This window comes from Bactrocera tryoni, chromosome 1, assembly GCF_016617805.1.
Source record: "Bactrocera tryoni isolate S06 chromosome 1, CSIRO_BtryS06_freeze2, whole genome shotgun sequence".
In the NCBI taxonomy this organism is placed as follows: domain Eukaryota; kingdom Metazoa; phylum Arthropoda; class Insecta; order Diptera; family Tephritidae; genus Bactrocera; species Bactrocera tryoni.
This window is the reverse complement of record NC_052499.1, coordinates 7,874,747-7,887,141: the sequence shown is the minus strand read 5'-3', so window position 1 is coordinate 7,887,141 and position 12,395 is coordinate 7,874,747. Positions and strand designations below refer to the sequence as shown.

Below are 12,395 nucleotides of genomic sequence, written 5' to 3'. Positions count from 1 at the left end.
ATCACTTTTTCTAAAAATTTTATTGAATTTACATAAACTTTTTAAGAAAAAAAATTATTGAAAAAAAATTTGTTTGAAAGTTTAAACGCTCTTAATTTCAAATGAAAATTCACAGCAAATATATTTAATAAATAAATAAATATTTAAAAAATAACCTCAATATTTTATGAGATATGAAGCTCCTTCCAGCGTTACTCGAACCACAAAATTTAGAAGGAAATATATACCAAATATTAGACCTCAATTAAGCATTACACAGTGGCAGCACTTGTAGAGCCAAAGGAAAAAATATATAATTATACATATACATGCATATTCTTCAATATACATATATACTATATAAATTATTAAAACAAAAAAATATATATGGATCTGCATAAAATTGTTAAAAAATTTCGTCAGACAATTGGCTGGTTTTCCAACAGGGTAAGTATGAATAACCAGCTGCAACTACAACTTATGCTACAGCTCACATACACGGCAGCGAATACACCAACAGCAAGTTGAAAAGTTATAATATTTAAAACAAACACAAAGTTTTCCCTTGCCAGAGGAGGAAATGATATCTGTTTGTATATAGCAACGCTGGCAGATGCTCAAATGCAACTTACGTCATCGTCTGTGTGCGTGTGTGTGTACGTGCTAAAAGTCATTTGCATAGAAAATAATAAACCGGAAGTATTTGCCACATACGCAGCAGCATTTTCAACTTGAACAAATAAATAAACCGACTCAATGGAGTTGCTAGTTTTGTCAATGTAGAAACCCGTTAGGGGACACATAGTGGCAACAAGTCATCAACGTCGCCCAAGGACATACGCACAAGCAAATGCAAATCAGATATTTATGTTTTGCTGCTTACGCACACACAAGCATTGGCACCTTTGCCATTAGCTACGCAGACAATCTTGCAACAATTTCTCTTATTGCACGACTCGCAACCACATTGTAAACTACAAGCAAACCAGAGAAAAACAACAGAGCTGCTGCGTGCTTGGCAATCTTTGACACTGGTTGCAGAAGGCCAATAACGCCAACAACTATGCCAGTTATTCCGGCTGCAATGCTGGGTAATAAAAGCGCCGTTGATGAAGTTGCAAACGACAACGTTAACTAGTGCGAGAGCCAAATAAAAACAATAACAACAATGGCATGCATAAAGTGCTATGTGGCAGCCAAGCCAAATGCCGCCCATTCTCCCCCTCTCCCCCTCTCTCTCTCTCTATTCCTCCATCTACTATATTTCTGTCCCTCCACGGCTTTTCTGTTCATAGCCAGGATCTGCGTGCAGCCATTAAACTCAACATATTTAAGCGCTTGATACTGTTCACGCATACATATATGTATGAGTTGAAAATCCCATTTAAATGGATAGCACTGTAGCCATCAACCGGTCAACCGGTCGAATGATCGCCAGGCCGTTGGCGCCAGCAGAAATACACCGTTGTAGTCGCCGCTGCTGCTGCTTCAGTAGTGGTAACCACATGCCCAAACACGCGCTCACACACACACACACGCTGCAGCACAAACAACCGCAGTGAAAGCCACAGCCGCAGCCACGCTTGGCATCCGGTTCTTGTTATTCCCCTTGGCACTCTTAGTCCACTAGCATTCTGCCGTCTAGGCCACCGGCTGATGACGCCACTTTGTCTGGTTTCGAGCCGTCATGGTTGTTCGAACATTGCTCTGCCTTTGTTGGCTATTATGGTTTTTTTCTCTCTCTTGGAGACCCTGCAGCAGCTTATATCCGGTGTCAGTCGGGTTGTTGGCCATCAAAGTGGCATTGCCACAGCGGCTATTACTTTTGTCTTGTTATAGTTCTTTATTTATTTTGTTATCTGCCTACCAACAGTGCTGTGCAGCTTTGCTGTTGCTTTATGGACATTTTACAGTTTTAAGCCTTTCGTCAGGAAATTTAAAGTTTGTCTCTGAAGAAATGAGTGTGGGCACAGCTAATTCGATTTGGTGAAAAATGCTGTTTTACAAAGAAAAGTTAAAAAAAAAATCCAAGAAGTTTAAACAAAAGTAATATGCATTAAAAGCAGGTAAAGTAAAAAAAATATTGGAGAAAATTAACATAAATAAAGAAGAAGTTCTGATATTGATGTAATGATATTAATAAAAAATAATGGCCTGAATGAAAAAGTACTGTTTGTGAACACTTTTTTGAATGAGCAGTTATGTAGCTTTGAAAAACTTCGATGAGAGAAATTACAATTGAAAATTTTTTAATATTTTTTTTTTGTGTTAAAAATGAAGTTTTTTTTAGAAAGTCATTAAGTTTTTAAGCCAGAGTTGAGAAGATCTGCTCCAAGCCCACAGAAGCTATTAAAGCTTACTGGGAGAAGGCTTTTGGATTTTGACACCACTTTGCAATCGAAACTTGCAAAAAATCAAAGAAATCATCCCATTTGGTGTTTCTAATAACCTTGCCAACATTTAAGGTTATTTTACAAATCTGATTACTATTTTATTTTCCATTGACTTAAGGAATTTCTTAGCTAATAGTGTAGCTAGAATGATTTTTTATGTGTACGTGTGTTAAGCGTAGCCCACACTAAGGAGAAGTTTACAATTTGAAAGTAGACAAAAACCTCATTACGAAAATCTAAAATGTTCATCATACGTCATGTCATCCGTACTGATTTACTCAACATTGGAAATGTACGCATTCATATTTACTTAACTGACATACAACAAGCACGAGGTTGATCGTTCAATAAGGTATGCACTTGCACACACACACACACACAAATTGTATGTATATGTTTGTAAGGTTCATTTGCTGCAAATGGTGATTGCCGCAGTGCTCCACATTTTTCTTGTACGCAGTTGTGTCGCACGCTGTTGCATTCCTGTACCTGTGTGCGTGCAAGGCCTCGTCGATAACATTGTGCTGATTTGCCCAGATAAACACGCTCCCAGTAGAAACGCCAAATGATTATTATCGCACTAACGCACGCACGGACTCATGCATAGACTCGTACAAGGTGCATACACCATGCCATATTTAGTTGTGCGTGCAACTGCATGCTCGTTGTGTTGCAAAGATTATTGTAACATGAACAGTGAGGGCATGCTAAAACTATACTGAATTGATTTTTTACGCTGACGAAGTGAATTGTTTTCGATTTTGTGCTGCGGCATGTAAGATTGAAGTGTGTTAATAGTGGAAACAGCAAGTTATTCGCATATAAAGGTATGTATGCTAATTCCTTCGAGGCCTTAAGAATGATTAGTTAACGAAATTAAAAAATTAAGAAAAATTTCAAATAAATTGAAGTCTCCTTATATGAAATAAAAACACTTCAAAAAATTACATTTCCCACTTTCTTATTTCTATTGCAATTTTTTTGATAAATTTGTATGCTATGAGCAGCGTTTTCATTATTTCTTGGTACTAATTAATCCCTTAAAGTTTATAAATTACCAAGTAACGCAGCATACTTTGGTCAAATATTTCTACATAATTAGCAAATCTCAACAAATAGTGTTGTTGTAGTAGTCAAAAAGGGCAAAATTTTCTTTTTGCCATATCTTAACCGCTCTTGACGTCCATTAGCGCTAATTGGTACATAAAACCGCTGCCGAAGCGTTGTTGCGGAAGGCACAACCAAATAATTTCACTCGGAAAGCTTTTGGCTAAGCACTTGCAATATTAATTACAAGGAGATTTTATGCGCAGAAAAGCGTAAATCTTCAAACAAAAATAAATAAATATTTCAAATATGAAAAGAAGTATGCAGTTTTTCACTTGAAACCCACTTGAGCTGACGATGTGGTTACAAACGACATATTTATATTTTTTTGGTAGGTACTACTTTGTAAATTTGCTTAAATATTTAAATTTCTGTACTCGTTTGTTTTTTAAGCTGTGCTGTGATTTCAATTGCATTAATTTTCTATAATCACGCTGTCTAATTAGTCTTCCAAAATTCTGCAGCAGCAGCTGCCAACTAAAAACTCTCTAAAGGCTGTTTCGTTCCAAAGTTCACATTTATTCTAGCACTCAGCTAAGTTTGTGTAACAATGTACGTCTCTTATGAGAAGCAGACAGTGCTTTCGCACGCGATATGGCAATTTGCTTGATTATTTTCCAAAAATTCTATTCACATGGAGTTTATGAGATGTTTAAATGGCGTAAGAGACATTAGGATATGCATTCCAAATGTTACAATTTAGGTTTATATAACATTTTTATTAACTACAACTTTTATAAAAAAAAATAATTTGATTATATTAAATAATAATTTAAAAATAAAATTGTATATCATTTTTTTTAATTATTATTTTTATTAATTATATTTATATCAAGTTTATTATTGTGAAAATTTATTTACTTCGCTGCAAAAATCAGTTTTCTAAATTTGCTGATAGAGCTGGCATCCTAAAGTTTTGTCGAATGAAGCCTCAGAATTTTGTAAAACAAAGCCTATACCATACTTAGCAGTAAACGCCTAAATGTAGGCAACGTTTAAATAAAGGTATAATGCAGACTTTCTACATTCTAGCTGAGACTCGTCAATTTTCACATTAGGAGCAGTGAAATGATATCGAAATTTCTTATAGGTTGTATTCTAAAGATAACTTTCGAAAAGGATGTAATAAGTGAAGGGCACGCAGTTAGTACAAGTGTTCCCTATATTTGAGATAAGTACATTTTCATTTCCCCAATGCAACATAAGAAGTTCGTGAAAGCCTTTAAATTAAACCAGTTACAAGCCTTAATGCTCTCAAACCGGATTCTTTTAAAAGCTAAACTTATTTAACCACTGCGCGGCACATAACATATTGATATGTAGAGCAATCATATATTCATTCAAGCACTATATTTTCGCTATAACAATGGCATGTTCTTTCGCTGCATCACACAAGTCTCGTAATTCATAAAAATTCAATTAAAACCGCGTTGTAAGTCTACCGTCTACGTTGGCAATTAACAATGTTGCAGGTGCGGTGCAACGTATAAACATGCAAGTGTTGTATATGCATATAATAAGTGTTGTTGCATTTTTCGCGTGCTGTTGCGAGTGTTCGGAATGGGAAGTGGCACGTTCCACATTCCGACTGCTGCTTGATTAATGATTTTAATTTTGAGATTTTCAAAAGCATAACAACACAGCGCAACGCATACGCCACCAACTGTGGCAATATGAAATGACGAACAGTTATTTCAACTCACATATAGGCTAATGATATAAATTAAAGCAATTTTCGCACGAAAGCGAGTATCTACAGGCATTATTTCAAATCAATTCTACACTAATGAAAGTACGGAAGATTTATTTGCTACAGTACGTTCGTTTTCTTTTCATTGATTCAGGTGATAAAAAAATGTGATTTTTTGTGAGTCTTGTTTTGGTTTGAATAGTCTATATTAGTCATAAACTGTTTGAAAAATTATTTGAGCAAAAGCGAAAAATTCGCGTCAAATTTTTATTCACATCTTCAGGAGTTGCAAGCTGCTGTGAGTATTGACCTTACATAGACATTTCTCTAATATTTCATATAACAAAAATAAATCAATTATTTGTACACAATGAACTAATGCTCAGACCAAAGGTCTATTCTATCTCATGAAATTCCATCAAAATAAAGCTGTCAGATTTTGAGCTCTCGTCTCTTGAACTGTAAGCTATACTATATACATACATACGTATGCATTCACACATAGTCGATGGCCTTAAACTCTTTATTTGTAGCCTACGATATTGAAGCCTTGAATGTGCTGCATTAGTACTATACTAAAATAACTTTGTTTGTATGTGAGCTTATGCAGCCAAAGCCTCTCGGAAATTTTTTGTAAGCAAAAAATATGAAAAATAAAAGAATTTGTTGTAAGGAGAAATATGGGTAATAAATTTTGCTTGAAATAAATACATAAGAGAGAGTATTTTAGGATTAAAGAAGATTCAAGTTCGGCATTTACAATTATCTAGCATTTAAAATGCTTTCAACTGTGTTATTTCATAATGTTGATAAATTCTGTTAGTTAAAATTTTTGTCACATATTTTTGTTGTATATTTTTGGTAGCAGGAGTGTAGGTGCTTTTATTATTTACATCAACGTGTCAAACAAAGTCATTAACATAAAAATGCTGCTCATCATAGCGCAAATGGCAGCTCACTGTTATCACAGAATGTTAATGAATTCTTTAACATTATCTGCTGTTACTGTCGTAAAATAAAATTACAGCATAATGTGGCATTATGTTGAGTTAATGTTAAAAATCTCTATTATGTTATTGCCATTCAAAATGTTACAAAATTTTTACGTAGAAATGTTAAATGTTTTCGTTACATTGCTAACAATACAATTTTTTTATTATTCTGTATACTAGTATGTTATATCAATACTAACATTGCTCTTAGCAGTTGTCTTCAAATATCTAGCATAGGAATGTCTATTTAAAGATAGTTTTTTGTATTTAAAAAAATTACTAAACTCAATTTATTTAAGAAATTTAAGTAATTGCATATGAATTACTTTCCAACAGGATTCATAAGTTGATTACAATATCTGCTCACAAAATTTCATGTGAGATGTTTATGTTTTTTTTTTATAATTTCATACATTTTTCTATGGTTTTATAAATTTTTAATTTACCACAGCGTGAACGATGGCTTAAAGCGTCAGTTAAGCGCATTAAAATCACGCAGCATGACAACTATCCGTACATCAAAGTTTGGCTATATACATACATACATAGATGTAACTTTCAAATAACGTCATATGATTTCATGCAAGATTTTTAAAATTTAAATTTTTTTGTTTAATGAAGTTCTGCAGTTCTCTTTTTCATAGCCTTAGAGTTTATAAATAGTTTTACAAAATTCAGAGTATTTATATGTTAATTTTATGAAAAGAAAACATGTGTAGGAGTAAAGTAAAAAAAATGCTAAATATTGAATGAAAAATAAATTATGTGGACAAAGTCATACTCAGAAATGCAATCACATATATGAAGGAATTAAAACAAAAAAATTTAAAAATAGTTGGCACTCGTTATTTTATTAACATTTTATGTTTGACGCGAAAACGATACCAACGTGAGCACGTCAATTATAAGCAGTCTAATAAAAAATGTATAACATTTTGAATACATACATTTTTAGCAATTTATTGAAATTAAAATCTTCATTATTTTGAAAAATAATTACGAAATCCAAAATAATGACAAACTCAATAGTACAAAATCACGCATTTCCTTGCATGCACACGAAAACATACATACACAAAAATAAATTAATATCTCTGCATATATGTATGTAGTAAAGTATGTGCGCTGTGACAAGTCATCTGCTAAATTACACAACAGATTTCCCGATAGAACACGTTTTTCAGCTTAAACAAAATGTCCATATGCATCGCTACATGCAAACGCCTGCCCACACACACACATGTAAACTACCACCTATATACATATGTACATATGTATTGAAAAATGTCAACACTTTTTCACTTGTCTTTTGGCAATGTGTTGTCTATCAGCGTCAGGCAGCAGTCAGCAGCCAGAGGATTCCCATTGTCAACACGATCGCTATCAACAAAGGTGCCACATTTATGTTTCGCCTCATAAGTGCACACACATACATTGTGGTATACATATGTACATACGAACATATCCATGCAAATGTGAGCTGTTAGCGGGCTTTAAAGGACGTTAACGCCACACTATCTGCCCTCGAATCGCATAAAGTTCACGCCCTGTTACCCCTTAGCGTCCCATTCGCCCGTAATTCGCTTAATGAATTCAGCGTTTATAATGCTTATTTAGTTGGAGAGCTTTTTTCTCGCACTTGGCTTGGTAGCGCAGATGACGCTGCTGGCTCGCGCACACACTCACACTGCGAGCAAGACACACACGTGCATATAATGACTCATGCATAGCGGAAAGTTACACGTAGCACCTACATAAATGTATGTATGTATGTATGTGCGTGGGTATATACAAATTATATGCTTAGTATGGCAAGGATTTTGGTATGCGCGCTAAAAGGAGCGCAATGACATGCGAAACCACGCACACATATACATATATCATGTAAGTGCGTGTGTATGTTTGTGTGTGTGAAGGCGTTCATTCGGTCACGATGTGACCCAAGTGATTTTACTGTTAATTTGCTTCCACTACTCAGGCGCGCACATACTCACACACCCGCACACATACAAATATTCATTTTCACACACGCTTACGTAATTGCTTCGCAGCTATTTCGGCTTCCCAATTGTAGTTTCCCTGTTTTGTTGTATGCTTTGTGCGCACTTGATATTGTTGTTAACATCACACATGAACTTTTGAGAGTGCCAAAGAGCACTCAAACATTTGCATTTTCAACAGCGCACACACACACACAAGCTCATACACTCAAGATAATGGCGTCCTTTTGTTTGCATAATGCAGTTGTATGCGTGCGTGTGTTTGTGGTTGCTGCCATCAGCTGTCAGGTGCGAAGGTGTGAGTTAATTACGCTATCATGGAAAATTGCTTTCATGCATGTAAAGTGCAATGCTTGATTTTTTCTGCTGAACTTTTCGGCATTTTCAGGTAAACTACAAGTACCATATACTAAAGCGGAACTGTAAGCTTTTAAAACGGACTTTAGGGCATGTAACGCTTTTTTTGGCAGCTAAATATTTTTCGTACATTTTTATTTGTGTGTTTTCTACATAATTTTAATGCTTGCAACTAATATTCATGTATGACTTTCGTTTATGTATTTTCAGGTTCGCACCCTCTTCGTTAGCGGTTTGCCAATGGACGCAAAACCACGCGAACTTTACCTTTTATTCAGAGCTTATGAGGTGAGTGGGCAATTTATTTTTAGTTAAAGCAAATGTTTTTTTTTTATATTATATGCTAAGGCACTGAAAATTCTGTAAATATTTTTTTTGATTTTCAAAATAAGAAAAAAGTTTTACAGAATTTTTTTTTCAAATTCAATTCAGTTCACAGAGAACAAAATTTTTTACAGAATTTTAACAGATTTTTTTTCAAATTCAGTTCCTTTCTGTACATATTTTTTCTGTAAATAAAAACGTTTTTTGGTTACTAAAACCGGCAGGCAAAACCTCCATTTTTTTGGTGGCGTTTCACGAGTAAATAATTAATAAGCAGAACTATATATAAAATTGAATTAAGACTCAGTGCTGTTTTCAGCAGCATTTATCTCGATTATGTGCACGTTATTTTTCTAAAATAATTTAAACCTTTAGCACGCAGCTCTATTTGTATGGGCCTTTTTTGAATAGCCCTTTCGCTGAAAAAAATACTGTTTTATACCATCCTAGAAAATAGTTTCTAAAAAATGTCACTTCTATTTTTCTCTTCTTGGCACAAAATTTTTCATAAAGACTAGCGATTTTTATTTAAGAAAATATATGTCGTATAAAGTGAGAGTGATCATGTCAACTTAAGTAGCATCTTGAGAACCATTAAATGATCGGATGGCCAGTTTACGAGATTGTTTGTGACACAGACTCACATAAAAATTATTTTATGTTATGAGAAACACTCAGCAATATGCTTTTATAGTGAGAGGAAATACTAAATTTACTTAGGTTAGGCGTATGCAACAACAATAATCATAAAATAAATACAATTATGGTAGATATACATAGTATACATTTTACGGTGGGAGCTCTTATAATTTATCATAATAAAAGAAAATAGAAAAATGTAAGTAGGAGAATGTTTCCAATAAGAGGTAATACTTGGAGAGATGTTTTTAGAGGAGCTTGCGAATCTTATTTTCAAAGTACCAAATGACAAAAATATTTGTTTTTTTTCGGAGTACCAATTGAAGACAATATCCGTTTTTTTGACCCACTTCAATATGTATTCTTTTATATAACAAAAATCAACAATATCAATATTCATAACATACATTTCGAAAGCATTTTTGAAAATTCTCTTCTACATCTCTACCTTGCAGGGCTATGAAGGATCTCTCTTAAAGGTGACCAGCAAGAATGGCAAAACCGCATCGGTAAGTAAAACACAAGTTAGGTATTACTTTAAGTGCATATATCCCAATACACTACGGCACGGCACTCCCTTTTTCCCACTATAAGCTACTAACGGTTTTACTTCAATGCCAATTTACAGCCCGTCGGATTTGTAACATTTCACACCAGAGCCGGTGCGGAGGCAGCTAAACAGGATTTACAGGTAATATTAATTTTGAAATTACAAACAAAAAAACGAGCAAAGAACAAAAACTATCACAATAACAAAAAACAAATTAAGCAAGAAAACAGATTTAATATGAGAATGTAAACTATTTTGTATGCAATTCCTACCGCTATAAAGGCACACAACATTTGTTCAAATGCAATGAAAATTTTTTTACAAACAAACAAAAACAAAAACGTTTGCAAATATTCAGCAGCGCAAAGAAAATATTGAGCAAAAGCAAAACAAACCAAAAGCAAGCAGGGTTGCTTATTTGAGCAGCGCACACTACTTTATTTACTTTTAGTACGATCGATGTAAAATTCGCATAACGCAGGCTTGGCGTGAACACACTAAATCTACAGACAAAAATCATACTGAGCATAAACATGTAAAAAGGCAGCGAAGTAGTCATTTTCAAGTGAACTACAACAATAATTAATTAAAAACCCGCCCTTTTGCATTTCAAAAGTACACTTGTGGGTGGGTGTGTGTATGTGTTTATACTATCACTTACAAGTGCAAATTTCATATATTCCATTAATGTAATGAACAAATATATTCACGCCTTGCAAATTTTTGTATAAACACACCGCCGTGGCTTGCCGCACACGATTATACCAAGCAAAGAGCAACAACAACAACAAGAAATGGAAAATATGAAATATTTCGTTAAATTGTGCACTTTGAAAATGACTACTTCCACTAACAACAAGAACAAATAAGAAGTTAAAAAAAAAACATTTCAGCGCGTCCAAAATGTTCTCTCACACCAGTACTGCTTTAATTCCCTACATTTTCGGTTCTTTTTAAGACTGTTGTTTTCTTCTTCTCTTTTCTGTTATCAAACGCAACCAACACGCCTTCTCTTCTAATCCATTTTGTTTAACTATCTATCTAACTTTCATTCAAACGTACAAATATGTCATCACTTTTTGTTAAGCATCTCAACTTTGAAATATCCTTGTAGTAGTTTTTAGCTCTGGTGCATGTATGGGAAATGAAAACACCGCCACTGCCAACCACAACCTACTAGCAAAACAGCAACAGCAAAACCACACACTGAGCAGCAAATTCCCATTTTTAGAAATGATAGTTAAAAAGGGGTTGAGTAAATTTTGGAGGGCGATTTTGATTTACAGACAGTCACTAGATAATTTTCTTGTGTTAAAGTTGCCCATTTTAGTTATTTAACTAAGCTAAGTAGAAATAGTAGCAGCAAAAACAGTTGTAAAGATTTCTAAAGCTTTCAAAGACAGCATAAAGCAGACACTCAATTGGCTTCAACGATTAAAAAAAATAAACAACAATATACAAGAGTTAGAAGGAGCTTTTAAGGCATACAATAAGATTTGAGCTCTCATTTAAGTGAAAGCTTTTAAGCTTTTCTTAAAGCTTTAATAAATAGACATTAAACTCATTCTTAACGCTTTCTCGCAAATTTCTTTAAAAATAATAATGCGTGTTTGAGCGTTTTTCGTTCCTACCGAACTTTTCAAATTAAAAATATTAAATCGTTTTTAGCGAGCTATCACGATTTCACCAACAAAAACTCTTAGACTTAAAATAAAAAACGCAATCAAATTAATTTTAGAAGCAAATTAAAAAAGCTTTTAAAGAAATTTGTGGAAGCTTTCTTTTAAAAATTTTTAATAGACTAAAATAAAAGAGTGAAAGCTTATCATTAGTAGTAAAATAATATAAAAAAGTCAATGAAACTTTTAGAAGGTTCAAAATTAGTATGAGCTAAGCGTAAGCTTATCAATTTTGTCAATTGGCTTCAACATTGGGATTTGAAATATTTTATACAAATATAACTCATCAAGGCATTTAATAAAAGTGAATCTGCCTAACACATTCATCAATACATAAACAGTTAAACGCGTTGAATAAAAACAATTAAAGCTCTACAGCTTTTAAAAGCTCCCACCACTTCCACACTCTCATTAAAATACAAGCAGTTAGAACAATATAGCTACATGCCTCCAATGAATTAAAAAAAAAATAGATTAGTTTATATATTTACGCCAATTTCATCCTACTTGTGCCTTTTGTAGCATATTTTTAACCCAATTTCTGTTTATAAAACACACACGAAAGTTTTTGAGCTAGATAAAATGTTATTATGACATATTTTTGGCGAATTGACGCGTCTCAAATCGAAACTGCCAGCCGATACGGTAAAAGTACATAGTTAAATTCAATTTGCATAAAGAAAAT

At 33.7% G+C, this 12,395-nt stretch overlaps 1 protein-coding gene across 1 annotated transcript in view; it reads left to right on the top strand.

Moving 5' to 3' along the window:
• Positions 1–12,395, top strand: part of LOC120782591 (probable serine/threonine-protein kinase DDB_G0267686) — a 144,841-nt gene that overhangs the window by 119,596 nt on the left and 12,850 nt on the right. Inside the window, 3 exon segments of the mRNA XM_040114942.1 lie at positions 8,729–8,806; positions 9,937–9,990; positions 10,110–10,172. Of these exon segments, the coding sequence (XP_039970876.1) occupies positions 8,729–8,806; positions 9,937–9,990; positions 10,110–10,172 (195 nt within the window).